This window comes from Pseudopipra pipra, chromosome 4 (assembly GCF_036250125.1).
Source record: "Pseudopipra pipra isolate bDixPip1 chromosome 4, bDixPip1.hap1, whole genome shotgun sequence".
NCBI lineage: Eukaryota > Metazoa > Chordata > Aves > Passeriformes > Pipridae > Pseudopipra > Pseudopipra pipra.
In genome coordinates, this window is record NC_087552.1 from 66,321,735 (window position 1) to 66,349,584 (window position 27,850).

The 27,850-nt window shown below is 40.1% G+C and overlaps 2 protein-coding genes across 2 annotated transcripts in view; both read right to left on the minus strand.

The window, feature by feature from the left end:
- The window catches only part of DOK7 (docking protein 7), a 58,592-nt gene extending 39,198 nt beyond the window's left edge, over positions 1 to 19,394 (minus strand). The window contains 6 exon segments of the mRNA XM_064653346.1: positions 5,146 to 5,265; positions 12,322 to 12,522; positions 16,359 to 16,589; positions 18,796 to 18,886; positions 18,888 to 18,941; positions 18,943 to 19,394. Of these exon segments, the coding sequence (XP_064509416.1) occupies positions 5,146 to 5,265; positions 12,322 to 12,522; positions 16,359 to 16,589; positions 18,796 to 18,886; positions 18,888 to 18,941; positions 18,943 to 19,029 (784 nt within the window). The 5' untranslated portion in view covers positions 19,030 to 19,394.
- Positions 19,395 to 20,640: 1,246 nt separating this feature from the next.
- HGFAC (HGF activator) overlaps positions 20,641 to 27,850 on the minus strand; it is a 43,957-nt gene continuing 36,747 nt past the window's right edge. The window contains exons 12-14 of the mRNA XM_064653347.1: positions 26,634 to 26,774; positions 25,478 to 25,626; positions 20,641 to 23,028 (exon numbers count right to left, since the gene is read on the minus strand). Coding sequence (XP_064509417.1) covers positions 22,858 to 23,028; positions 25,478 to 25,626; positions 26,634 to 26,774 — 461 coding nt within the window. The 3' untranslated portion in view covers positions 20,641 to 22,857. The remainder of the gene's footprint in view (positions 23,029 to 25,477; positions 25,627 to 26,633; positions 26,775 to 27,850) is intronic.

Genomic DNA, 27,850 nt, shown 5'->3' on the forward strand with positions numbered 1-27,850 from the left:
TATGTACCGCAATCTCTCATTGCCCAGTTTTGTGGAAGATTGAGTAGAAGACCCTTCCTCAGCAAGTACTAGGAAATATCCAGAGAAATAGCTCCAAAACCTGCCAAATATATAGACTCTAAGTCTTGGGTATATATTAAAAATAATTGTCTATCTGTCTTATCTAAGTCTTTGTTTTGCCTTTAATCTTCTCTGCTAATAAGCCAGACTTCTACGGAAAACACAGATACTACTATTCCCCAGAAGCAGCAGATTCTTATACCAGTATTTTTGGTTACAGACTTCCAAGCTCTAATCAGGAACTCTTGCTACGAGATCAGACTATGGACTGAAGTCACTGGTAGCCACTTTTTAGGGACCAGTCCTTACTGGAGTGTATAACCTATGACCTCCTGTCATATGAGTGTAGAATTATGGCTTAAAACTTATAAAAAGAAAGGTTTTTTCAACAGCAAATCTGGATTTGTTGGCATCATTCTATACCTTGTGCATGCACAATACACAACCTCTAAATAAATGAATGGCAATTAACCATATTATGAACTTGGGAGGACAGAAGCAGCATGACCAGTACTGGGACAGCTGTCCAAGGAAGTTCACTCAGCCTCTGCCCACACAATGTCCGACAGTAGCTCCAACAACTCTAAGAGCAATTAGTACCTTCGTTTCCCAAGTTCCTAACAAATGTATCCTGTCACCTGATTTTCTCCCGTAAAATTTAGGTCCTTAGATTCACTCAGGTCCTCCAATTAATAAAATTTTTTATCGTTTTCCAAATAAAAATGGATCCCTTGCTACGAGGAAAAATTCTTTTGTATGAGGCAGTCATTGAAATCTTCTTAAATGATCTTTTAGGGCAAAGGGGAAGGATTAGATCAAATTTAGCTGGACTAAAAATGCCTCTGATGGAGATTTTATTTTTATATTACGTTGGTGGGTATTCATTAAAGCCACATCAGCTGCTCATCGTGGGAGATTCTAAGTACTTTGGTAACATACGAATAAAGTGTCACAGTAATTCAAAGCTCCAGGGTTGTTCAATAAGCACCTGTCAGGAAAAAATGTATTGTATCCAGTCAAGTCAGCAGCTACCTAATTGATTATATGCATCTTTAAAATGCAACGTTAATTACTTCATTAAACAAAATTAGCTAAGTTAGGCTAAAAATCTCTCCTCTCTTTCTTCCTGCATAACTATAGGCACATTTGTAAACCAGGCCTGGACCCTCACCTTCTTCCTAACATCTCCACACCTTGTAAGATGTCTGGAGGAATGAAAAGATGTCCTAAGAGTTTGAGGAGGATCCACTTGGTACAGATCCTGCAGAAGGCAGCCACAGAGCTGTCTTGCAGTGGCCAAAGGTATATCAAGCTTCAACAAAAAGAAAGAGCATCAGATAGAACCTCAGCAAGCAGCACTGTACACATCCAGTCAGTCCCAAAGCAGTCTGAAAAAACTTCCAAAATTAAAAGACAGCATCAAGACTATCGACATTACACCTGGGGTCCTTCCAGATTGCAGGACTAGACTGTCACATAGTCAGATTTAGAGAGCACTGGTCTGCCCACTGATATCTTTGGGCCTTTGCTGTGTTCAGGTTTGGCACTCAACATGAATCTTGCTAGGGAAAAGAAGGAATTCAACACATCCTAGATAAACATTTCTCAAATAACATGCATGCAAATTCAGCATAGATTACAAACCATGCAGTCAGTGACTCATTACTATGTCAATATCTAGACTTCCGTCAAGATTGAATGTAAAATTCTCCGGTCTGTTTTCTAAATATCCTTTCAAGCTAAAAAAAAAAAAAAAGAAATTAAAAAAAAAGAGACCATGCTAGTAGCCACGTATAGCAGTTATCTTCCACCTAGTAGCTGAGGAAAACAAGCCATACAAAGATATCACATCACTCATTTGAGTCCTTTATTTAAAATGTTACACTGCCTAAAAACATTTACAGATACTTATACCGACACTACCTACACTACCTTCACATTCCCACTCAGTGCCATATGTCTTCAGGTTTTTTTAATGAGACCTCATCATGCAGCTTTTAATAAACCAAAATCTCCAATCTGCTAATGGAGCTATCAATAGGACTATTCTGGTACAATTCTGAAGAATTAATGGACTCCGAAAGTACCACCAGTAATAAAGTGTAAAACATCTAATGTTCTTTTCCTTTTCCATTCTATTTTGGATGTACACTGAGTTATTTTTTACCATGAGAATAGTAATTTGATACCCATTTCCAAAACATCACAGAATAATTCAGTTTGGAGGGGATCTCAGTAGTTCTCTAGTATAACCTGATCCTCAAAGCACGGTCTGCAATGAGAGATTAGACCAGATAGTGACACTTTGCAAGGTTCAGTCTTGTTTATGAGTTCCACTGCACTTGATTTTCATCACATATTTTATAGATGACATAATAAAATACATACAGTAATCATATATCTGTGTGATAAGAACACCATGCTTCTAAGAAAATAAGGTATATTTTTTAAAACTAAAATCCCAAAAAGAAGACGAGAATATTGCCCTTGAGCAAGTATCCCTTGCTCAGGCAGTTTACAAACTCCATTTGGATACTGGTATTTTACATTTGTTTAAAGAATCACTATGGCAAGTAAGAAAACTGATCATTTTCCATCTTCTTCAAATCAGTCTCTACCACTTCCTATTAATTTTATGCTAACATAAATATTTCAGCACTCTTTTTAACCATATGGTTGAGCTGCTTGTATACGAAGCAACTGGCTTCAGTCATTACTCTTTTTTACAAAGACAGACTACTCAGATGTTGACTGCTTTAACATCTATAGATTATACTTGTCTTGTGGGCATTGGTGTCCAACACCGTCAGTGCGACGTTTTTACCATATTACGTCCTTCTCTGTGCATCTGCCCTTTGTGTGTTTTCCTTGCCTGAAAATACCACAGTGCTTCAAGTATACTTCATGTTTAAGTTGGAAAGGTACAGACAGCAGCAAGAAGCCAAATTCAAACAGCAAATGTGAAGAGGAGGTTGCTTTCTCTAAAAGCTTTTAAATTACACAAAAGCAGAACACTCCATACATAGAGTACAGTTGAGGGTGTGTAGCATTCTGCACTGAAGTAAATATGAATAACATTGACTAGGTCTGTCCTAGTAGAATCCTTAATCTGGAAGTCTTGATCTAATTACGTGACGTGTACAGATAATTAATCCATTTACTAGCTAATCCTTTCAAAAGGTTGGGTGAATTTCAATACTTGAGAGAGACAGTATGCAGCTGGTAGACTTGACCTTTTCAAGCAATACCGTATATTCTGTGTAACAACATACTTGATAGGAAAACTAGTTTATGGATGAATCACTAGTATTGTACATGTGCATGTGCCTTAGATCTGTGCAAGCTTCTGCATGGCAAAATAAATGAAGGAGAACATAAAAAATAACTTTTTCTATGAATGTGTACATAGGGAGTGACAACAAACTAGAAGAGACAAGGGTAAAGTAAACAGGAACGAAAGTTAAAGGGGTCAAGGTAGCTTGGAAAAAGGCAGAGGAGTCTGCAAGAAGAGGAGCACAGTTCCCCACAAAACACTTCCCTCTGGGGAGACAAGAGGAAATCAAGTGGCCAGGTATCTCTTCACCTCATTTCAGTGGCAAGTCCATCAAGCACAGAAGAGAAATTAAAAGACCCCATAAAAGAGGTCTTTTCTTATAAAAAAACAAATCATCCCCAGGATGATCCACATCCACTTTATGCACTTAGGTGAGGTCAGAACTCTTGAAGGAGGGAAGGGAATGTGGTATGTGACTGTGCACAACAACCCACAAACACCAGAATTGATAACTAAAGATGTGAAAGCAGATTCATTCCTAGATGCTTCTAAAAAATGATTCATCAAAGACTGAGCCATCTAAAATTTAAATTTAAAAAAAAAAAATTTAAAAAAGGAGAACAGAATAGTTGCTTGTAGGCTTAATTTTTCTGGACAAAATCTTTTGTTAAATGAAAGATTTAGGAGTTGTATATATGTAATAGAGTTTTAGACATGTACAAAAATGTATTCAATAACAAAGCTTTAAGTATCAACACTGACTTTTGTGTTTCTGTTGGTTTTGCTGTTTCCTTTTTTTGAACACTACACTTAATTGAATGCAAACACATACCATCATACAAGAAGAATGATTTTTCTGTCCACTGCTCTCCTTGATTATTTAATTTACTTCAGTCTTAAAACAATGAGAAAGAAGACATGAACTGAGCCTCGTGTTTACTGCATTTATGTTAACTAACTTTTCATAATTTCTTTTCACAAGCTTCAGATCCAGATGTAATCTTCTCCATCACATTTCCTTCCTGCAATTATCTTAATCTTACAACAGCAATAAAACCCTGTCAAACACTTATTAACTGCCTAACACAAAAACAAAAACTCTAAGTATTTTCCAAAAATCCCACCATTCTTGCAGCCTATTCCCACTGTATTCCACTGCCAAGTCACAGATACTTTTCTGCAATCGCATTTCTACACTTTTGTCCTGTTTGACACAGTAATTCTGACTCAATATTGTATTCCATCTGCTGAAATCCAAAGGCAATAGGGTTTAGTATGATGCCATTCCATTTCCTCTCTGAACATTACAGTGCATGCAGCATCTACCGTGAAATGGGAAAGGGAATTTAACCAGAAAAAAGCTCAAGCTGCAAAACTGAAATGTGATGTGGAGGCCTGACAAAGTTTACCAAGGTTGACAAGACTCAGTGTTTCAGATGAACTCAAAATGCTCCAGAAGTTAGTTTTCCATTAAACTATCAAAATAGCAATGCAGACATGGATCCAGGTTAAATGTGTAAGTTTAAAACTAAAGATTAGTGTTCCTTTCAATTCAAATTGCCATCTTTCAGTACTGTTTTATAGGAGAGGGCTAAAGTTAGCAATATCACCAGAAATATGAATGAGCCGGACCAGCGGGGGAAACTGGGTACATTCAGCTTATAAATCTGTGCTGTGACATTTCAGAATGAAAACCACTTTGCACTCTCCACACCCTCAGCGCCTGCAAGCTGTTCTTACAGTCACAGCAGCAAGTGCGAGACACGGCAAGTTCCTACTCCGCTCGGTTACTTTATACTTCCTATATTAACCTGGTAGGACTGGACGCAAACCAAAGGGGCCTTTCGTCGGGGAGATGCCACGGACGATGCAGTCGAAGAGAAAGCTGATCTGCTCTCCTTCAGCGCAAGAGAGGAAAAAGACACCAGCCCCTGCAAGGAAGCACGACATAAATATGTGGTTTTCACCTGGACACATTAGAAATATATTTAGCTGGAACTATTTATAAAGTAGCAATCAAAAGAGTGTTAAGTGCAAGCCATGAAAACAAGTCAACGGGACATTCTCCAGGGAAAAGGAATAAAAAATTCAGGTCAGCACACACACTATAACACAAACACATAAAAATTCAAGAGCTACCTAATAATTTATGTTAATTTTCTGACATTCAGGCACTTTGAGTTATGTCACACAATCATAAAATGGCTTGGGTTGGAAAGTACCTTAAAGATCACTTAGTTCCAATCCCCTCTCAATGTCAAAATAGAAGACTTATTCTTATCAGCTGTCTGGGTCTCTTATTTACCCCTAAAATTTTGTAGGCCTAATCTTATGGCAAATGTCAAAGATACTTAGAGTGTCTCCAGCAAAATGAATTAAGTTAATTCTACTTTTAACCAGTTTTAACCAAGAGGAGCTTTTTATATACCAATGAATTATGATTTGGTTATATTGCTGGATTATAGTATAAATTTTCCTAGACTAAATCCTATGTGTCTATTATTAACAGAACGTAATACAACTCCACAGGTTGTCATCAGATCTTTACCCTTTGCTCTATTCTGATATTTGCTTTCCATTCATTAAGAATAGCCCCAAGCAAGATTAGAATGAGAATCACTAAACAAACAAACAAGCTATGAGCTCCATGATATATGACTAGGTGAACAACACAAAAGACTAGAAGGGCTCCACAGGATATTTTATTTGAGAATTATCAGTCCAAATATAAATCACATCAGGAAAAAAATATTATCTTAAAATATCAGACAAAATTTCAGGGACATAATAATTCAATACCAGACACAGAAAGAAATGAAATTAGCATACAGACCTTGAAGAAGCACTGCCACTTCCCCAGGCCCATGCATACAGAAAACTACAATACCAGATCTTAGACCTGCAGTAGGGTTTTGCACATTACTTTCCTAGGGACTTGAGCCCCTAATCTGGACATATGTGTTTGACTTCTGCCTGTCTCTAGCCAATTCTGAGTTGCATACATATTTTTTCCAATTTTACTGAAAGCAGAAGAGCTGGTTGGTCTTGACCAGAATTACTGCATCCCCATCACTTTCCACACATGCCCTGTCATATCCAGCAGGATACTCACATTTCACTTAAGCAACGGACACACTTTTAACAGCTTGACAAAGGGCTATGGGATCCAAACGAAAGGAATAATAGAGAGTGGACCACAAACCACATTAACTATTTTAGTAAATTAGATATAACCAGCAAGCAGTAAACTGGAAAAACATATTCTAGTCCACACTCTTCTGTCATTCTCAATTTATGTCACATCTAAGTCTCTGCCTGTTCTGCTTAAATCTATTCAAGATAACATTGTTAGCAACATCTTCATCACTTGATTTGTCACTCCACCACATTTGCATCTCTTCACATCTTGCTTATCAAAAATTCTTCAGCCAAAGAAACAAATACACACCCTGGCTTCAGGATCAGAGACCATCTAGGAGATTAATTACAACACTAATCACACAGTTTGACAAGTATGAAGGTTTCTGGTGGTGACTCATTTGCAGTCTTGTCCCATTTCCCCTCCCCAAGAGATGCCAAAGTCAGAGAACACTGTATTAGGGGAAAAAAAACAAAACTGGCCGCAATGTATTCAGGAATGATTTGAAATTCAGCTTTTTCTTTGAGCTCACTTCTCCCTGCACAGAGTAGAGGGAGTCTGTGGAAATCAGTTTGCCTAATCCTGGATGGTATGACTCTTCCCCCATGAATCACATCAATGACAGAAGCCACATCTTTCTTGAGGGAGCAGGGCAGCACAAGGCTTTGCTGGATGACCTTCACATTCCATGCACAATAAGCAAGCAGGATACAGAGAGAACATAGCAGAGGACATTCCTATCTCAAGCACAGTGATACACTACGTGGCTTGATAATTCAGCAGAATCCTACACATGCATGTTGCCATTCAAGAAGAAAATGATACCTCAAGTACTTCTGTATATAAAGAGTATACCTGGGCCACTTTGTTCTTTTATGACTATTGTCAAGAGTTACCTAAACTCCTAATGGGCTCTACAAGCCTTTGACTTTAATGGAAACTAAAAAAGTAAATGTGCTCATGCAAGCTGGCTGCTTAATTCAAATACTTATTACAGCAAAGAAGTATCACTCATTTGGAAATCCCAAAACCAAATGTGATTGCCTTCATATAACAGTGTATGTCCATGCGCGTGTGGATGCGAATCCAATATACACATAAAATATTTCTTTGTAGATTCTATTATTCACATGAACACCTTAATTGTTGATTGACTCTCATAGGAAACATTCTCTTTCTTGTTTTGCTAGACAGAACTAGATTGCAAGTGAAGGAAGAAGTCCGAGGGTCCTCGCTAAAAACATCAAGTGAGATGAACAAATAGGTAAGGTTTAACTAAGTAATGTTTCAAAAGCATACATAAAAACAAGTAATTACATTTCTTTTCTGCTTTCTTCAGAAAACTGACAAATTCACTACCAGAAACTACACATCCCAGTCACGTGCTGGATCAGATTTGGTGCACAGGCATTTGGAAGCTGAGGAATATGTGGTATGCATCCCTGTAATACCATACACCAGACTGAAGGGCTCACTCACACTCTCCATGGGGTAAGAGACTTGGTGAAAAGCAGCCTGCAATCACTTGCACAAGGCTGAAACACTAAGCCAGTCCTCTGTGTCAGTCAGTAAAGCATTGTACAGTCCCTCAAACATTCAAGAGAAGTTGCCAATTTCATAAAACTTCCAAATACTACTAAATCCTGCTAATGTTTGATTTTAATTTATCATACTAAAACAGCAAACCCATTTGCAAACACGCCCTCACAATGGACAAAAATTACCTCAACCTCTGTACTGTGTGTGAAAGCAGGGAGGAAGAGTCAGTCCCTTCCATTAATTACTACTCCTAACAGCTGCCAGACAATGCCAGAGCCTGAAGTCTTTTAGCTACAGGACAGGTACGAACCACGGCAGTTCATTTCGTGGCCATCAGCATATTGTCCAACCAGTACATCTCAACCCTGGGCTTGAGAACCCCCTTTAGGGGGTATTTCAGGCTGTTTTTCTCTCTGGGGAAAATGACAAAGGGTATTCCTAGTACTGCCAACTAAGATATGGGCATGACTACTGAAAATAGGATAAAATTGGTTGTTGTCTGCAGTACATCTAAGAAGGAGACAGCACAGAGCAATATCTGCATATTAGCAGAAGTTTTAATCTACACAGCTCAGAATTTTTCAAGAAATTCCAGATCTTGCCCCAGTTTAACCATCCCTACTACTTTTAATTTTCAAATAAATGCAGAAGTGGAAAGATGGAAGGAAAGATGGAAGGAAAGATGGAAGGAAAGATGGAAGGAAAGATGGAAGGAAAGATGGAAGGAAAGATGGAAGGAAAGATGGAAGGAAAGATGGAAGGAAAGATGGAAGGAAAGATGGAAGGAAGTACCTAATTTTATCAAAATACCAAAACAATCACAGAAATACTCCTGCTTATCTTGCAGTTAGCAGCATCAGCATTTGTTTTTCCAAAGGACACTAAGGGTCCTACAGGTTCCTTTCTTCCAGGAGACACTGTCAGAAAACACGACACAGCTTTAAACCAGGCTCTGGAAGCTAATCCTGAAGCACTTGAACATTAAATTCTCACAGTATTAACATGCCCTTTTATTACCCTACTTGAATTTTTTCACATTGACCTCCAAGTCAAGATTCTCCTGGCAACTGGTCATTTTCATCAGTGCGCACTAATTAAGCAAGCAGCTTAGGAAAGTGAGAGGCTCCTTTTTTCCAGCCTGTTCCTCTACGTAAACCTCTCAGTTGACTCCCAGGCCAAGATGCCTGCTTTTTTGCAAATGGTATGTGTGATTAAGCTTCAGCTACAGAGAGAGTAAAATTTTGCCCCAGAGAATAACTTATCTACAGCTTTCGGAAGCAGAAAAAGTATTTTCTAATCTCTACCAGTACAGTTGTGATGCTAAAAGTAAGAGAAGTTCAAAATGTAAAAGCTCTTTTTCCTATTTATGAATAAGCCTGTGTTAACCACCTTGAAAATGCACCCCGATTTAATGTTTGGAATCTCAGCATTATCTCAGATGGTTTCTCTCCACCTGGATCGAGTACCAAAGCCTTTGGAGTTGAACAAAACCTGTACTGATCAACTAATTCCAGAACACAATTAATTATTTTATATTTATGAAAAATTTTGTAAGGAAGCAAGAATCAGAAAACTAAAACCAATTCATGCCCTTTCAGACCTCAGTTTTACCACAGATATATCCAAAAGTAAGCTCTGCTTCTGTTTGGGGCTTCATGGGTTTTAATATGGAGAGGAGAGGGAATCGAACCACAAGATCACTGGTTCCTTTTATTTAGGTATTTACTACAGTGGTATTTAAACCTTAAATTCACTAATCCTCTGCATTCAGAGCTCCACAGGAAGAATGTGAGCAAAGATATGGTTTAATGTGTAGGAAAGTAACATTAATAATAGAGTCTGCATAATATTACGGGACATTTCGATGACAGGGTAATGTAGAGTGCTTTTGTTTAGGAAATAAAACAACTTCCGTAATAACATATTTTTTCCTGAACATTACTTGCTTGCCTATTCTTCAAGAATTCCAGAAGATTGAGGTAAGAGAGTCAAACACCTGAAGAAAGATGGTCTTTCTCTTTGCCAACACCCTTCTGTCAAAAATAACCAAAGTTACATTTTTATTTAGGTTCTATTTACAAAAAGCATTTTCTTATAGTGGCAATATTAACTCAATTGTTTAGAGTAAACGCATATTTAAATGTTGTTATGCTTGCAGATATGTTTAGGTGCTCAGTTAAGGGCAACAGCTCCTTTAACAAGATAAGCTTGAACTTGTAAAGAGTTTCCAACTGTGACAGGCTATTTTGCACCTGCAGGAGAAAGGCAAAAACACCCTTTCATGGCAACTGAAAGGTCTGAGCTATCAAGACAGACGTTTCTTATGAATGATCAACAAATTGGGACCCTTTCCAAAGCACTCGTCTAATTCGCATCACCTGCCAACTAAAAGCAAAAAAAGAGAATTCATACTTAAAAAAAGCAGGGACACAGGAGAGCTATTGATGACCTCATGTTTCTTATCAGAAAGTTTAAGTTAAGTTTAAGGGAGGGAAAAAGAAACCAGCTAGGTAATCCAGGTTCCACCACCTGACCACTAGTTTCACATTTCACAGAATTACAGAATCAATTAGGTTGGAAAAGACATCTGAGATCATCAAGTCCAATCTTTGACTGGACATGTCAACTAGACCATGGCACTAAGTGCCACATGCAGTCTTAAACACCTCCAGAGATGCTTACCTCACCACCTCCCTGGGCAGTCTGTTCCAATGCTTGACAACCCTTTCTGTGAGGAAATTCCTCCTAATGTCCAACCCAAATCTCCCCTAGTGCAGCTTAAGACTAGCTCCTCTTGTCCTGTTGTCCTCTTGTCCTGTTGCTGGTTGCCTGGGAGAAGAGGCCAACCCCCACCTGACTACAACCTCCTTTCAGGTAATTGTAGAGAATGATGAGGTCATCCCTGAGCCTCCTTTTCTCCAGGCTAAACAAACCCAGCTCTTTCAGCCATTCCTTATGGGACTTACTTTCTAGACCCTTCCCTAGCTCCATTGTCCTTCTCTGGACCTGCTCCAGCACTTCAATGTCCTTCTTGTAGTGAGGGCCCCAGAACTGGACACGGCACTCGAAGTGTGGCCTCACCAGTGCCGAGTACAGGGGCACAATCACTGCCCTGGTCCTGCTGGCCACACTATTCCTGACACAAGCCAGGATATCATTGGCCTTCTTGGCCACCTGGGCACACTGCTGGCTCATGTTCAGCCACATCAGCTGTTGACAATGTATCGTTCATCCACATTTCATACTTCATGTTCCTTATGCACCTGGTCTAGTGAAAGGTACCCCTGCCCGTAACAGTGGGGTTGGAACTGGATGATCTTTAAGGTCCCTCCCAACCCATACCATTCTGTGATTCTATGATCTGGCATCCTGGCCCATGGATTGAACTATTTAGGCTTTCTGCAACGTGGGGATAAGTTACAGCAATACTCAGTAAGCACAAACCAGTTTAAATTCTTGGAGCATAGCAATTGTATCAGATTTAGAACAAGCTACAGAAGAAATGCCACAATTTAACTAAAGAACATAAATGAAGGACTACATATACATTATATATATATATATGTACACACACACACACACACACATATATATATATATACACCCCCCCTACTATTTCTGGGCTTTCTTATACAAGTAATAGCTAATCTTGGGAACTAAGCATTTAAGCCTAGGAGCAGGGATCTAGGGTCTCTGCAGTTGTGCTCCCAGTCTCAAGGCTTCAGACACATAGTCAGTTTTTCTCTTCTGATCTCAGTGACATTTCAATGCCTGGTTACACAGTGAGACAACTTCAAAGCCTTGTACTGGGCTGTTTTTTATGGGGGCACCAACCGTTCCTCAGGAAGATAAAGATTTGAAGCCCTGCATATTGAAGGGGGCCAGGAACTTGGGTTTCCCACTCCAAAGAAGTATGGCAACCAGAATTAACATGCAGAGCAACAGCACACAAGTCCCAAGGAACAGGCAGAACAACTGTAAAAAAGTCCCAGGGAAGAATATATTTGCATTTGGATCACCTCTGAAACCTTCTAATTTTTCAGTTTGTTAATTGAAGAAAACCATTATTTTCACATTTCAGTATGCAAGTCAAACAACTTCACATTCAAACTGGCAGTCTGCATACCCACTGAACACCAGGGTTTTAGCCTGCAGAAGTCTACTCAGAACAGATCCTCTGATATGAGGCTGCCTGTATGACAAAGCAGCACAGCTGGTTCTGCAGCCTCCACTTTGAATGAGACTACATTTTCATTTCTACAAGAGGTATCAAGCAACTTTTAGAAGACAGGTTTCCATTTGTACTTACAGAAGCCGCACCTGGTACCCCCTTCAAAGATGAATCCGTTTGGGACAGCTCCATACCGGCGCAGATCTGAGAGCTTCCACTGCCCCATGACGCTGGGAGGAAGGTCTTTTGCAAGGACGAGAATGTCATTGCAGAAATGCAGGGTAGCAGGCCCGCTCTCTAGTTTGGTGCCAGGTGCTACAAAGACTTGAAATCTATGAACTATCAAATAAGGAAGAAAAAAAATTACTGTACAATATACAACTAAGGTACCATGACTTAAGTTACACAGGTCATTTCTATTCAGCTGTGGTTCTTGGACCAACCCCTGCCCACACCAGGAGACTCTAACATAAAGATTCCACATGGAGCCCAGACAGCTCCATGAAAGTAACTGTAAGCTCCCTACTCTCTATTATGCCTGTTTAGAATTGGAAAAAAACCACTGTATCTTGGCTGGATGCTACAAATTATTACTTGTAATGCTACATTAATTAATACTAAATCTTCCAGGCTACTCCCTATCTCAGATTAGTCAGTTATCCAGCACACACTTCACTTACCTCTTCCATCCTTGCATCACTACACAGGTTTCTTTCTGTCTCCTCATCTAAACTGTGTTAGTGCTTTCCTACATGCATACACACAAAAAACATGATGCCCAAAACCCAAGGCTCAAAGAAGTAGGCAAATTCTAACCAGATCTCTATCACTGACTCATTTGCAACCTTTAATAAACTGCTTCATTTCTTCCCTAGCAGTAAAATAGAGAAAATTACATTTTTCCACCTTTGTGATTCTTTTAGGAGTTGGTGATGGTAGATGCCCAGACATTTAAAATTACTAGGAAATTAAATGATTCATAGGTAATAAAACACTTTTAGATGTCAGTTAATTTTTCATATTTCACAGCCTAAATTTCAAAGGAGTGGAGAGAAAAAAAAAAAAAGAAACACCTAGCTCATTCAAGTTTACAAACTTAAGGTTCAAACTCCAACTCCAGTATCCCCTATATCACAAGGGTCCTTACCTAAAGTAGCAGTCATTCTAGGCTGGTCTCCCATTCTGTCTTGCAGAGCCATTGCATTCTGAATAATAAGTTATTGGGATCACTGCAAGGGCTCAAATCTCAGTGTTTCAAAGGGAGCAATTTAGGTAAGCAAGCATATAATTCTCAAACAATAATTTCAACCTCCACTATCCTCTAGTTTCTTTCATATTGTGATTAGACAACAAAAGAAGAAAAAATAACACAGAAAAACAATTATAATTTAAAAATAACACCACCCAAAAACCCCCACTTGTCTTAGCAGAGAGAGGCATCAAGACTGTTACATTTCCCAGCAGAGTTTTTTAGTGGAGTGTTTATCAAGAAGCACATAGATTTAGCTTTTGGTTATGTATTAAAGATCATACAAAAAGCTCCTTGCCTACAAAACCTACAGGGTAACTTCCAGGTAGTCTCAGTTCTTACAACTACTCTTCCCTGTCTCTTGCCTCTCCAAGCATCACACATTTCATCTCGGTCTGAGTCTTGCTTCTCATCTAACTACTTGCTGTATTCTTAGTTACGATCTGAGCTGTAAGTCAACTCCTCATCTATGACATGCATTTGGTAAGTTCCCTGAGGCTCCAGCAGAATTAGCCACAAAGTCATTCGAGTGAAATGTGCAAGGAGACAGAGATAGATCTAACTAACCACAGCTCTACTTACAGCTCTGCCAGTAGTGCTGCTAGGGAGCAAATCAATAGTCACACGATGTCCCCTTTTGGGCACACGGTTGTTATGCAACCTGCTTAAACATAAACTATGAAAAAGATAGCAAAACCATCGTGATGAGTAATGCTCAGTAAGGAATCTTCAATATCATTTAGACCCCTCTTCTCAGTTAACTCTGCCCAGGACTTTGCTGACAATTAAACTGCGGGAGCAGAAGCATCAGGGTTCTTTCTGCTTCATAAATTAGGAATGGAGCCCACTCTTCACACAATCAGTTGCAAGTTACAGCAGCTGCTGAAAACAAAGAACTCCATCTCAAATTCTAGACCACTGTCAAAACACAGCATATCCAAATCTGAACAAAGCCAAAGTAGAAGAAAAAGCATATCTGAACATGAAGCTTTCTCCATATGCTGCTTTCTTGGCAAATTGGATTTTTTTTCAAAATTCTCCCCAGCCATCAACTTCTCCTATTCTATGAAAGAAAAAAAATTCTTGATGACATAGAGCTGAATATACCCTTGAACAGAAGGTACTACTTAAATTCCTTATTTTCTTCAGCTAATCTTTTCCTCTTCACAGCTATTCACTGACCTGCAGTATGCTAAATTCTCAGAAAGAGTTGAGGGAGGGCTCAAGCACATTCCAGGAATCACATTCACCTCATCTGGCTAAAAACTGAGAGAAAACACTGGGAATTCCAGTGAGAATGCTTCCATTCTGTGGTCCTCATTCAAGAACAGTGTCAACTCCTTTCACTTTTTTTTTTTTTTTTGCTTCCCAGACTCTGAGGTCATCTGTCCCTTGCCTATTTTTATCATCCAGCCACCTTACTTTCAAGGCACACAAAGGCACTCTTACTACACTTTAGGAAAAAACACTAGTCACCATCCTCTCTTCATATAAGTCTCCTCTCTTTTTCATTTCTGTCTACTCAAACTAGACTCACTTTAACTGGACTTCTTTCTCCTAACTGCAGCTTCACTGAAAGATAAAATCCTGGAAAAAATTCTATGCTCTGGTTTAGTCTCCTTCCCCTAAGCTTTTTTGCAGTTAACTTTCTACAGATTATTGTCATTTCAACCAATTATACTTGTTGTCTTACTTCTGCATTTCTCCACTTCCACACACTCCCCCACTTCATCTTTACTCCATGGCTGCACATGTCATCATCCAATAGCCTCTATTCCTACCTCATTCACAGTTTTCCTTGAAAAAAACTCTTCACTGTTTTTGCATTTCCTCCAATAACAATCATAACCCTCACACTCAGATTGAGATTACTTTGTTCATCCCAGCACTCCATCAGTGCAAGATCATAAAAACCAGACCTACCCTGTCAAATTCAAATTCTCCTTGAGGTTTTAGGACAAATTTATGCTATATATAGATCTGAAATCTAATAAAAAAAAAAAAAAAAAAAAAAAAGAATTGGAAGACAACATAGTTGTATCATCAAAGTGTACCAGTGACTCCAGCTACTTGTGCTGGTATTGTTCAGAAACTCCCGTTACCTTTCCTGTTATGCAAGACTTCATATTTGATAGCTCTGAGAGGTACATCCACACATCTCACTTGTGATACTTCTACATTTTTTTACTGAAAAATTCCCAGGCCATCTTTCAACATACGTACTGCAAAGGAACGAGCCACAAACCCAACAGATGGCACAGCATATGTAACAAATGATAAAGATGGCTAATGTGTGTCTCCCACACACCTACCCTCCTTCCCTAGTTATGACTAAACAAACATAAGACAGATACTATGGATTACCAACATCATCACTCTTTGTTCACTACTGTACATTTTAGAGCTGCTATCCAAGAAAATAAAATAAAAGGATGCAGAAAAGTGAAGTTAGCTGGAGAGAATGTGTCTGATGACAATCATTATTGCAAGAAGTCTCTTTCTAAAATGGGACACTAGCAGCAATAAGCATTATCAATGCAACACCTAGCGGGCAGCTCAGAAAAATGGGCCTGAACTAGCCAAGTACAACTCAGAACTCTGCATCTCTTAATTCATGTTCCCAGAATCCCTGAGTAAACTGTAGGACCAAGTCTGATCACTTTGTTTCAAAGCTACACACTGTCAGTGCCAAAATCAAAAACCTAAGTTAAGAGGTCTCATAGTTATCCATCAGTATTGGGCAGTACTGTAGTCAAAACCTATCATAAGGGACACCTGCTTTGAAGGCCAGTCTCTTCACTCTCAGATGAGTGACAGTCTTTTCCTGTACTTTTTTATCTGCATTTTAGTTTTGCTTTTCTTTGGTTTTTTACCCCATGAAGGCAGGGGGAATTGTGGGAGGAAGGTGCAAGAAGACAGAGGTTACCTTCCCCCAAACTGTAGCGTATTCGAACATCCCATGCGTACATTGTTTCCTTGTTCTCAAATCCCAGCATCACAACTTGAGAGAGACAGATGATTGCGAGTGTGTGATTCAGGCCCTCATAGGAGAGCCCAGGCTCCAAGCCACAGATGTCTTCTAAGGTCATGCTGCTCCTCTCCTTGTGCCCTTTTGCTCGTTCAGATTTATCCTTGTACACCAGCATGAGCAAACAGTCTAAAAGAAGCAAAACTGTCAGAGATGATGAGGCAGAGCATAGACCGCAACACATTTCTCAGCACTCTGCTGCAATACAAAGGTGCTTTAGAAAACTGCATGAAGTCAATGTAAGAACTCAGATTCCTTTTCCCACCCCACCCCCAGGTAGTTTGTAGCCCTTGTTTTCAGGAAGCAAACACTGAAGGCATGTTCCAAGAGTAATCTGCAATAAGGAAATAAGGAAGCCAGTAATAAGTCTTCCCTATTTTACTCATCAAAGTCCAGTGGCCTTTTTCAGATACTCTCCCGAGTCTGGCAGGGACTGACTCATTAATTCTGAACATTAGGAGTTATGCTATGATACTGTTCACATTACAAACTCTAAGGATCGAGAGGCTATTGTCATCTGTATTTCCATCAGAACATACTGAACCACAAATGAAATTCTTACAGTAGCTCACAGATTACCCAACTACTAAATGGCGAGCACTGAGAGATTGTTCATGCTGGCTCAGGTTTCCCAGCTAAATGTTACACAGTAGCCCTTGCTAAAAATCATTATGTGCCACACCTTCTTTTATTTATTTATTTTTTAGTGTTTGCTTGTCTCACCAGTTGTTTTTAACTCCTTCCTAGAGGTGTTTATTACACAGCAACTGTGCAACAGAAGAAGGCAATTCAAGTGTCACAGTCCCATGGGAAAAGCATATTTCACAAGCAAATGCAAAAAAAACAAGAAAAAGGGGAAGAGACCTCTCCCACTTTTTGCATTTATGACAAAAGCAGCCCTCTTTCCTCCAGGTTCCTCTCCTATCACACAGCACTCAGCTGTAAATTAAATTAATGGTCAATACCAAAGCTGCAACATCCACAGCTTAAACTGAGTTACAAACCACAGAGAGAAAGACCCCCTGCATCATTTTATGAATGTTGGGCTGTGGTGCTCTGAGCCCTGGCGAGGTGCCCTGGGACACTCGGCTGGGCAAGGACTGGCAAATCTCCAAACAGATGAAAAATGACTGAAAGACTGAACTGTCTGCTAACTAATGCAGAGCTTTGCACGGATCCCCAATTGTCTTTGTGCACCTGTTAGCAAAAACAGCTGCAACCACGATGTTTAAGTATTCTACAATACAGTTGTGTGTCTGAAGAAACAACAACTATGGTTTACGTAGCAAGAAAATCAAATCAGTGGGGGCTTTTTTTTGTAAACCTGGCTAATTTAGCTAGAATAAAAATGCTACTTTTGAGGAATAAGTTACATTGAGTTCATTGATAGATGAGGCTCCCTCATCTATCCCCTTCAAACTTGGCTTACTTGCGTTAGAAATCCAGGCCCACATTCACGTGTCCAGATACCAGCTCTAGGATCAACACATGCCCTTTCACACAGAGAAGTTTCACAGATTCAGATGAGATATGGGTATTTAAGACACTAAAAAATTACTGTAACAGCTCGGGTAACAAGAATTAGGTTTGAAGAGCTTCAATTACTATGAAACCTTCAGTCTACCAGCAACAGCCTAGAAAAGACTCCATAATCCATTCTGCAGCAATGCAGATTCACATTTTCTAAGTGACAACATTTAGCCCTGAAAAGATATTCTTTTGGGCCCAAATGTTTTCCCTGTTGGGAATAGATGGGAAAACCTAAAACCCACTTTTCCCTCTGCAGCAGTAAAACATCAGCAAAACATCAGCTCTTTGTAAGATTTTCAATTTCCCCTTCAGAAGCATGGAAACTATCTTTTTTTCTTTTTTTTTCCCCTTAATTCAAAATGTCATTTTATTTTTAAATTGAAGTGATATTTTCTGTCAAAACACTGATCAAAAATAACTACCAAGCTTACAATGCCAGCCTTTTTTTTTTTTTTACATACACCCAGCAATCACCCTGAAGAAATAATAATAATTCAAAAAAAAAAAAAAAAAAAAGAAAAAAAAAGAAAAAAAAAAAAGAAAAAAAATTCCATTTTAAACGGGCACCAAACCAAATAGCTCTGCTTTGGAAAGCCACTTTTCCCGTTGTTTTTAGCCTGGCATTAAGCTGCACAGGAGCTCGCCCCGAGGCCGGACAAAACTTTTGGAGAGCCCTGTCAAGGGTGCGCACCCCGAGGGGAGCCCTGCGAGCCCCAAGGGACCCGAGCCCTGTCCCCCACCGCCGGGACGAGGAGGAGGAGGGACACTGCGACCCTGCCTCCCCCCAGCCCGGGCCCCCTCTTACCTGCCACCGGGGAGGGCTTGCGCAGCACCAGCCACCTGCTCTTCCACTGCAACGAGAGGCAAAGGGACAGGGTTAGCCAGGGCCGGGCAGGGGAGAGCGGGCTCTCTCCCCTCGGGGAAAAGGGGCGTCGGTCGGGGACCCCCGGCCCCGCAGGGCCGAAGGGGCGCTCGGAACGGGGACCTTTTTTCCGTCCCTCAACTTGACGTGACCCTCCACCACCACGGAATCCGTCATCTTCAGTCATGATTCCGGACAGCTGCGCCGGCTCGCTGCGCCCGCCCCACGCTCCGGCCGCCCGAAGGGTCACTTCCAAAATAGCCTTAGGAGGGCCCCGCGCGGGCGGCGCGGCACTGCCCGGCCCCACCGCGCTGGGGGGAAAGGGGGTCCCGGGAACCGTTTCACTGACTTCTTTGTTCACGTATTTTACTGTGCGCGTGGTTTTGGTTTGCTTGTGGGTTTGGGGGTTTTTTTTAATCATTATCACTTTTTTTCTCCAGGGTTTCAGAGCGGGAGGCGCGGGCCGGCGCATCCGGAGCGTCGCAGCCCCGTTCGGGCCGCCTCGGTGGATCCGCTCCGGGCGGGACCCCCGCCCTAATCCGGCTCCGGGCTTTGCGGCCGCCCGGCGGGGCAGCCCCGCTCCGGGCTTTGCCGCCGACCCGACCGGGGCTGCCCCGCGCCCGGGCGGCCGCAAAGCCCGGACCGGATTTTTGCTTGCGGAGCGGGGCCGGCAGAAGCACCCCCTTACCGCACCTTCCTTATAACGCCCAATTCTCACTTTTCAAAAGTGTAATTACAGCTCTCCTTGGCTCCCAGAAGACATGCAGCCAAGTAGCCCAGATAAAAATAATCTTCTCTTTTTTTTTTTCTTCTTTGCAATGCAACTGTCACGAGATAACAACACGCTTATGCCAAGCCCACAGCAGCTACAATTAATGGAATAAGATGTGTTAATGATGTCCTCAGATTTACTTCCACGAGTAATGGACTAATTAGAGTCCATTATTCCAAAAATACTCCTGCTGCATCTTATTTGATGGTAATTAGTTCTTCAGCTTTTTTGAACAGCACCACAGCACATTTTTCTTTCAATAGCATAACAGAAGGGGTTTTTAGATGTTTGCATTTATTTCTTTCCTTTTAATCGATCAGTTTGCATGGAATAACACACAATTTAATAAAACCATCTTTAAGTGTGTTTTGTAATGAATTAGAAAAGTGTTTGTTCCACTGGCTTTGCATTCCAATTCAATTTCAATATAAAGTTAGGGAAAATATCAGATAAAATTTCACTGGTGCATCTAAGTTGGACTTTCATTTTAACCAAAGTGATAATCACTTCAAGGAGGTGAAAACTATGGAAGATGAGTTTCCATGGGGTAATGCTCAACAGAAAGACAGAAGGCAGAAGGTGCTGGAGTGCCCCACAGGAATGTGACTGATGTCAGGGGTGTGAGAGGTCAGGCAAGGACATCTCACTTATCCTGGTCATTTCCTTTTCACTCCTGCTGTGGGTCTGTGCATTTGATACAGTGCTAGTCACCATACAGCCGATGCTAAATTAAATGTTTTTAATTTAGTTCCACAAAGTCAATGCAGTAGCAGTGGACAAACAGGCTGCTTTGAAAGTCAAAAATTGATTTTAATGCATTCAAAGTATTACAGTATCATTTGGAGATTTGCTATTTAGACTTTTGAGGGCAGAAAACAGACCATTCAACATACTTTTTTAAAAAGGTGTTATTGTTTGTATTGGTGTTGCTGTGTAGTGATACAAGCAGCATGGATTTTGAAAACAGGACAGCTAAAAAGCTCTACACAAATTGCAAGAAACACAAGTCTAACACCTTTCCAATCAAACAGCCACTTTCTTTAATGCGCAACACCAGCACAGAAGAACAGAGAGAGAACACATATAACACAAAACCAGAAGATCATAGGTATGCACAGTGTGGATGGATATTAATTTCAAACTGAAACTGAAGTCACAGAACAGACACAGATATTCTGAATGGCTTCAGCTTTGAATGGAAACCTGTTCCTGATGAATCCCTCCCAAAGAAGAGTAAATAATTCCTTCATGCTGATTTAGTACTTGTCTTTCAGCAGCAGGTACAGTTAGTCTTGTTACATGGTCACATTCATTTCAGGGAGTTAAGCGAGCCAGACTCATACTGCAAATGGCCAGGAAGGCAAAGCCAGACAACAAGAGTCTTCAGCTTGTTTTGGAATCAAGACCCCAGAGGTGGATCTCAGTTTTTCAAGCTAGTGTTCAGTGCTTCAGAAAAACAAACTAAAGACTTTGATCTTAGGATTCACAGTATTCATAGCTGAAAAACACAGCCAAGCACTTACATCTGTCTGCTGGAAATTTGTGTGGCACTTGCATAAAACTGGGAGCACCACCAGCTGAAAATGGTCCTTGTGCCCAACTTGCAGATGCCTTCCAGCACAAAGTGTTATTTCATGTTTCTATCAGCTCTCAACCTATAGAACAACCTACAGAGGGATTCAAAGATTTTCCTATAACTTTATACATAACAGACTAAGTCCCAGAAACAGAGGGTAAATGTTTTTATTAAACAGTTTACATCATTCTTCTAGATTAGCATTGTTACATATTTGTACTTACACAAATTCAGGGTTTGGTTATTTTTCCTTACAAAGTTTCTTTTAACTGCAGATATTATTCACCACTGCTAAGAAACCCATGAGGACAGTGCCAGCACCATAAAACAAAACACGTGTCTGAGTATCTAGGCACCACTTTAAAATTCCGTATCTTAAAGCACAACCTTGCTTGAAACACTTAAGAGAGTTTATAAGTGTTCACTACCAGGGGAGAAATACATTTCACATCAACACTTCAAATGGACAGAGCTGACATGGCTAAAGGTTCCATGTATTAAAAAAAAAAAAAAAAAAAAAAAAGGCAGCTGGAATTTTCTTTGTTGTTGTTGTTGTTGTCACTGAATAATTTTCTTTTTTTGCTAACACAGCTGAGTCCATGGCCTGTAAACAGGTATATATTTTAATAATTTCTTTGATTGTTCCCATAACAATTCCACAGACCATGACAGCAAGGCCTGTGATTTATGATACCATCAAATCCCCAAGGAAAATTTCAAGCTGCTCCCCCAGCCATCCAGTTGAAAAATCTATTAAGAAAAACCTCCTTTTTGAATTATCTAAACAGTTGAACAACTTGTTAGTACAAAATCTAAGACATCTTCACTGTCAAATTTAAGAAACGCTTAGGGATTTATCATCAAGGTAAAGTATTTCCATTGCTACCTTCAGGACAAGGAGCAGATCACAGTCTGAAAAATGTCCTGGCTGTATCGGCCTAAATCAGGTGCTCCAACTTCCAACACTTTTCAGCAAGAAACGTTGAGCTCCCAGGAGGGGAGCTGAAAAATTGCACACCAGATTCAGCAGAGCTCTGAGGCACATTCTCGATTTTACATCAGTGGAACATAGTAATATGTTAACACAAAAATATGCTTACATGTTTGGTTGAAACAAAAACTAAACCCTCTGGTTTTTTTCCCCAGAACTGGTTTGTTGTAGTTAGCTGAAGAGCAGCTTTACCTACATTATTCTATTGGTGTCTCTTGACCTGAACTTCAAGAGGGAGAGGGAATTTCATTTTTGGTGCTCCTCCTGTTTATTTCTCTATCTTATCTGAGAATACAAGTACAGTGTTGTTATGGGTTGGTTTGGGGGATGACCAGAAACCACATAAACACATCAAATCACTTTTTATGTAATCCACCAGGCAGACAGAGAGTTGTAGATTTTTGTGCACCGTCTCAACATGTTTGGGGTTTTTTTTTATTAAGACAAATAAAGACAGTCATGTATGTTGAGCAACCCACAGTCCCAGAATTCTAGATCAAGGCTGCTGACATCAGATTGATCAGGCCTACTTTTGGTGATCTGGCTTGGAATTGCTATGAATTACCATGACAGTTTGCATACCAGCTTGTAATAAAATACTTATGCCACTTTAACGAAACCAGAAGACTCCTGAACCCTGCTTCAAATGCTAACATATTTAACTGTTCAACTAGTTTTTCGGGGGGCTATTTTCTCATTAATCCAGTTTACATAGTTTGTCACTCGTGTATATACTCCAGGTTTGTTGACTCTGCCACAGCCATCTCCCCAGCTGATAATTCCATAGAGGTAAGAGATTTCATTTTCCTCACAGGCCAGAGGTCCACCAGAATCTCCCTGTATTAAAAGTAAACAAAGATTATCTAATTTGATAGAAAGCAGTCAGAAAAAGATCAGTTTGGGAAAGTCCTAAATTAGGAATGTTTGCATGTGAGATTTAAACTTTAAAAAAAAAATGGAAGCATCAGTGTACTGAAGTTTTGTTATAGAAAGCTTGTTTAGCCATACTCATGTCTAATATAATGGTGGATTTTTTTAAGTACACATTGAACAAAAGTATCAGATTTTTTTTAAAAGTAGCAAATTCTTTTAGATTCAGACACCTCATGAAAAGCACAGTTGATTGAGATCACTTTCAATGAGGGTAAGCAAGTCTTTAGGGATTGGCACTATGCTGTAATATCAGCACTGTATGGATGGGTTACGTGGGTCCATTTGGAGAGTTTCTCGATGCAGTTTACTGTAACTGTCAGAGAACATGATAGTTTTCAAAGAAAGGTGTTGCATATAGACACACTTTTCCATGTGACTGTGGGATGCTGTAATTTTATGTGGCATATGGGGTTTTGGCATCTGTTGAATTTGATGCTACTGAGCATTTACCTTGTCACTAAAACCATAAACCAAAAATCAGCCCAAACTACACTATAGCAAGGATCAATTTGGAACACTTTTACTTATTTTAAAGCTTGCAAACATTCAGGACATGGGTTTTTATTGTTGTTATTATTATTACTACTCTTAGACAGACTTTCTACAGGAATTAAAATGTTAGAAATGAAAAATGTGTACCATTAAATGGTACTGGTGAAAGAGCCACCACTCTTATTTGAGACGAAGGAGAAATATATTTTTTTTTTCCTATTTCCAAAGAAAATTCCTTGAGTGCAAAATACATAGGAAAATTGTGTTGCCTTTATACTAGGAGATTTCTGTGATAAATGATGGACGTCAAATGAACTCTTGCACCTGAGATCAATTTACTTCTCAGAATTTTGCTTATTTTCCACAATTAATCTCATTGATTGCAATTTTGGTATCAGTGCACTGATCAAAAAAAATTTTCCAAGAAAATCTTTAAAAAATAATCAAACAAAACACAATATCTGCTTGGCATTTCTTGGTCTTGAAATATTTTTATACGAAATACATGGTTTACAGGTTAATACCTTAAGTGTACATTGAGAAAGCCTGGAGGTCAGCTACATCTGTTGTGACGTTAAGAGTCTACACTATTTCTCCTCAGACCACACTACAAGTCTGACAACAGGGAAAAAGATAATTACTGATTCACTACTAATGATTTCATGTCATGAGCACTGTTCTTCAGCAACATCTGTGACTCTAAATTGCTCCTTCTCAGACTTTGCAATTCTCTCCAGATGACCCATCTTTGTGCAGCTCCTTTCTCCTTCCCTCTTTTTTCTTCTTTCTCCCTCTCATTCCTGATCTCTGTTTTTCCAGGACAGGGAGAGAGAATCAGCTGTGATCCTGCCTCTTGTGTTTGCACTTCCTGGGTAAGGCGAGGAAAGCTGAGCAAGCAGGGTAGTGTCCAGGCTATAGTATGAACACTTGCAGACAGTAACTACCATCAGTATTCAGCCTGGAAATCTTGAGCCACTGCTGGCTGCTGCCATTTCACTCTTGACACCTTTCTTTGGATAAGTTTATGACATATGTATGGGGCTATAGGGCTTCCAGCATACATTATGCATGATATTCTTTGCTGCACTTAATCTCACTGCCAGCCATTAGCTGTGTGTTGCCTTTTCACAAATTTATGCTAATACAGCATAACCCTCCTCCTTCAAAATGAACTGAATATAAAATCTGAAGTTTTATGTAAGGAATAATATCTGATCCTTCATTTTAAAAAGTTTCATCTCTCACCACAACAATTCTGCATCCTTGTTCAGAGCAGCAAGAGCACGCAGTTATGTGATCGTTCCTTGAAGGACTGAGGTTGCATAACACAGTTTCCAATTGACTGATGTTCTACACCGTTCAATTCCATCCACTGTAGAAACCTCAACTCTTTCCTTCTCTAAACTTCAAGACTGCTTCTCACCTCCTACCCCGGTGTCCTTATTTCCCCTCAGGCAAGAGGCAGCAGCTCAGGGAGTTGGCCCCACACGGGTTCCTGCCGGTTGTCCTGCCAGCACATCCCTGCCAGTTGTCCTGCCAGCACGTCCCTGCCAGCTGGCCAGCAAACCATTGCCACCACATGCAGGCTCACCCAGGAGCTAAAGCAACACATCCAGTGCATTGCCACTGCCTTTTGTGAAGGTAGGAGTAATATAACCCTGTAGCTCTTCTTAGTTGACATGGAACAGGTTAAAAAATAAAGGTGGAAGCAAAGAGTGCAGCCACATAAGGTTCTTTTCTTTGGGAGCATTTCTTTGCTTTAGGAATACCGTAATATCAAAAGTATCAATTGTAACACTGCAACATTTCTGGCCATAATATACATTTCTGTCTTCTGCCTAGAGATGACTCCCAGCGTTACCTGACAAGCATCAGATTTGCTATCAAAATAGCCAGCACAGAACATATTTTCAGTGAGTTCTGTTCCATAAATTTCAGGACTTCTGCACTTCTCCTCAGGAATAAGTGGAACCAGTGATTCTTGCAGGACATCTGAATAACCAGTTATATCTTTAAAAAAATCATAGGGAGGAAAAGAAACTCAGTTTTGTAGAATGTCAATAACATGAAAACACAAGGCACAATACAACATATAAGCACACAACACCTCTCAGTAATCATGTTGTGGATATCTTTAAAAGAAATAATCTTTATAGTGATCTTTCTGATCCTCCAGTCAGACTCTATGCCATGTCCAGACATTAATCCACTTCGGATTCTCTCATTTCCCAGAGACTCAGTCCCCTGGCACAGCTGTCCTCTCCCCTTTCCAGATGTGGTAATAAATCATCCATTTATCGAAGGCTCCATTACTTCTTTTAGCCTTTAGAGTACACATTTAGACCAGGACAACATTTCTCATACTACATCTCTTACCAAAATGAGGCAGCCAACCCCTTAGGCCTTCTCATCTATCTACATATGTCTCTGCATCAAAGCAGTATGATTAAGCCTCATAATCCTGAAATTCCCCATCTAAAACGATAGGATGGATTTTTCCACCTTTCTCAAGCTGGATGTATGCACTTCTTAGCCCAAAGTCCATCTATCCCTCTCCAGTAGTTGTTTCCAAAGTTTCTTGATGGTGAAGTTAAAAATCCCCTCCATCACAGACTAGTAAATTGATTGTGTTTGGTTTGCAGTCCTTGATACCTACCTGGAGAAACCAGGGGTAGGATTCACTTGACTAAGGTGCCAGGTGGTTGGCACCTACAAGCAGCTACCTGCTCCCCTCCCAGGCAACATAGATCTAGTTGGCTCATAGCTCATCTCATCATAAAATCAGTGCAAACATTTGGTCAAGGGAACTATACTCCAAATTCTAAGGACTATAACGGAAGTTCAGGATGACTATTTCAGATGTAAGTGTTGTAAACATCTAAAGGCAGGTAAAAAGAATCTCACCAGAAGTCCCTTGCAAAATATTTTACCAAAGTCTCAGTTGTATAACATATACTTGAGCATTATGTTTTTATCATCTTCTTTTTTCTACAGACACCAGCTCTCATTTTACTCACTCTCATGCTTGTGTCCCCATCCAGAAATCTGACATTTCAACTGGTCAGGGAAAACAGTGTTACTTTCCGGCAAGCAGATGGGCTGAACAAACTGGGATTTGACAGCACAACGGGTGCCATTCTTCTTCAGCTTAATCAAAGCTGCAGAACAGAAAATACAGGAGGAAGAAAGTGACTGTTCCCTTTCTCTAATGGGATTGGCAGCAATGGGTCTCAGATACAAATTTAATTATCCCCTAAGCCTCTCTTAATTAAGATATTTCAATCAAAGACAGACAGACTCATCTCAACAGCACCTGATTTCACAGCAAATTGAAGGCTGAAACATTCAGCTACTCCCCTTTTGGGAATATTTATTTTATGCTGTGCTCACTGAGCACATTTTGCTTCGCTGCCTTTGTAGAGAAAGGGGAAGGTAGAAAATACATGTGTATCCTCCCACCTTATAGTTAAATAACAGTGACATATCCCCAACTTTCAGCTGAAATAAGTGGGATGTGCAAGTACTCACTGCTTCTGAAAGACTGGCCACTGGCCTAATTCCAATTCCATTTAAAAAATTAATTACATCAAGAGGTGTATTTTATGCTCTGTTATCACTGAGTTCAGCAAAATTCAATATCTTGAAAATAAAGGAATAAAACCCCAGCATATTTCAAAACCAAGCTTCCAAAAAACCCTTATTAACCCCTCAAGGGGCTGAAAACAGTGTAAACATGAAGCTGTGCAGCATCATGAGATTGATACTGAAAGATTTTAAAACCCTGTAGCAGATTCCCCTGTAGCAAATCTCTTTGGAGATGGAGCAGCATAGGGAGCTTTGTATTTGGTGGAACAAGGGCAGCATGTTGGTTTGGCCACACCACTCTAAGAGAACAGAGCTGAGGTAATGTTGACACACCTATTAAACCTTCCCATCACACTTTTTGGAAGCTCAAGGTTTTGTGAGCACATCTATGGAAAGCAAGTGATCCCACTGGATAGTCTTATTTCTCTACCAATTACAATTGTTGGCCTTGGTGGAAGAGTATCTCACAGGTTGAGAAGCCCACACAAACCTTGCTCCGATACTCAGCAGCTTGTTTGTCCTCACCTTCCTGCTCTTCCACACCAACTCTGCCTGTTTCTGAATCTCCCAAAGTTCCTAGCAAACACTCGTGTGGTAGTTTGTTTCCCTTAGAAAAGTGTTCAGCAGGAAACAACTCTTCTGCTGCATC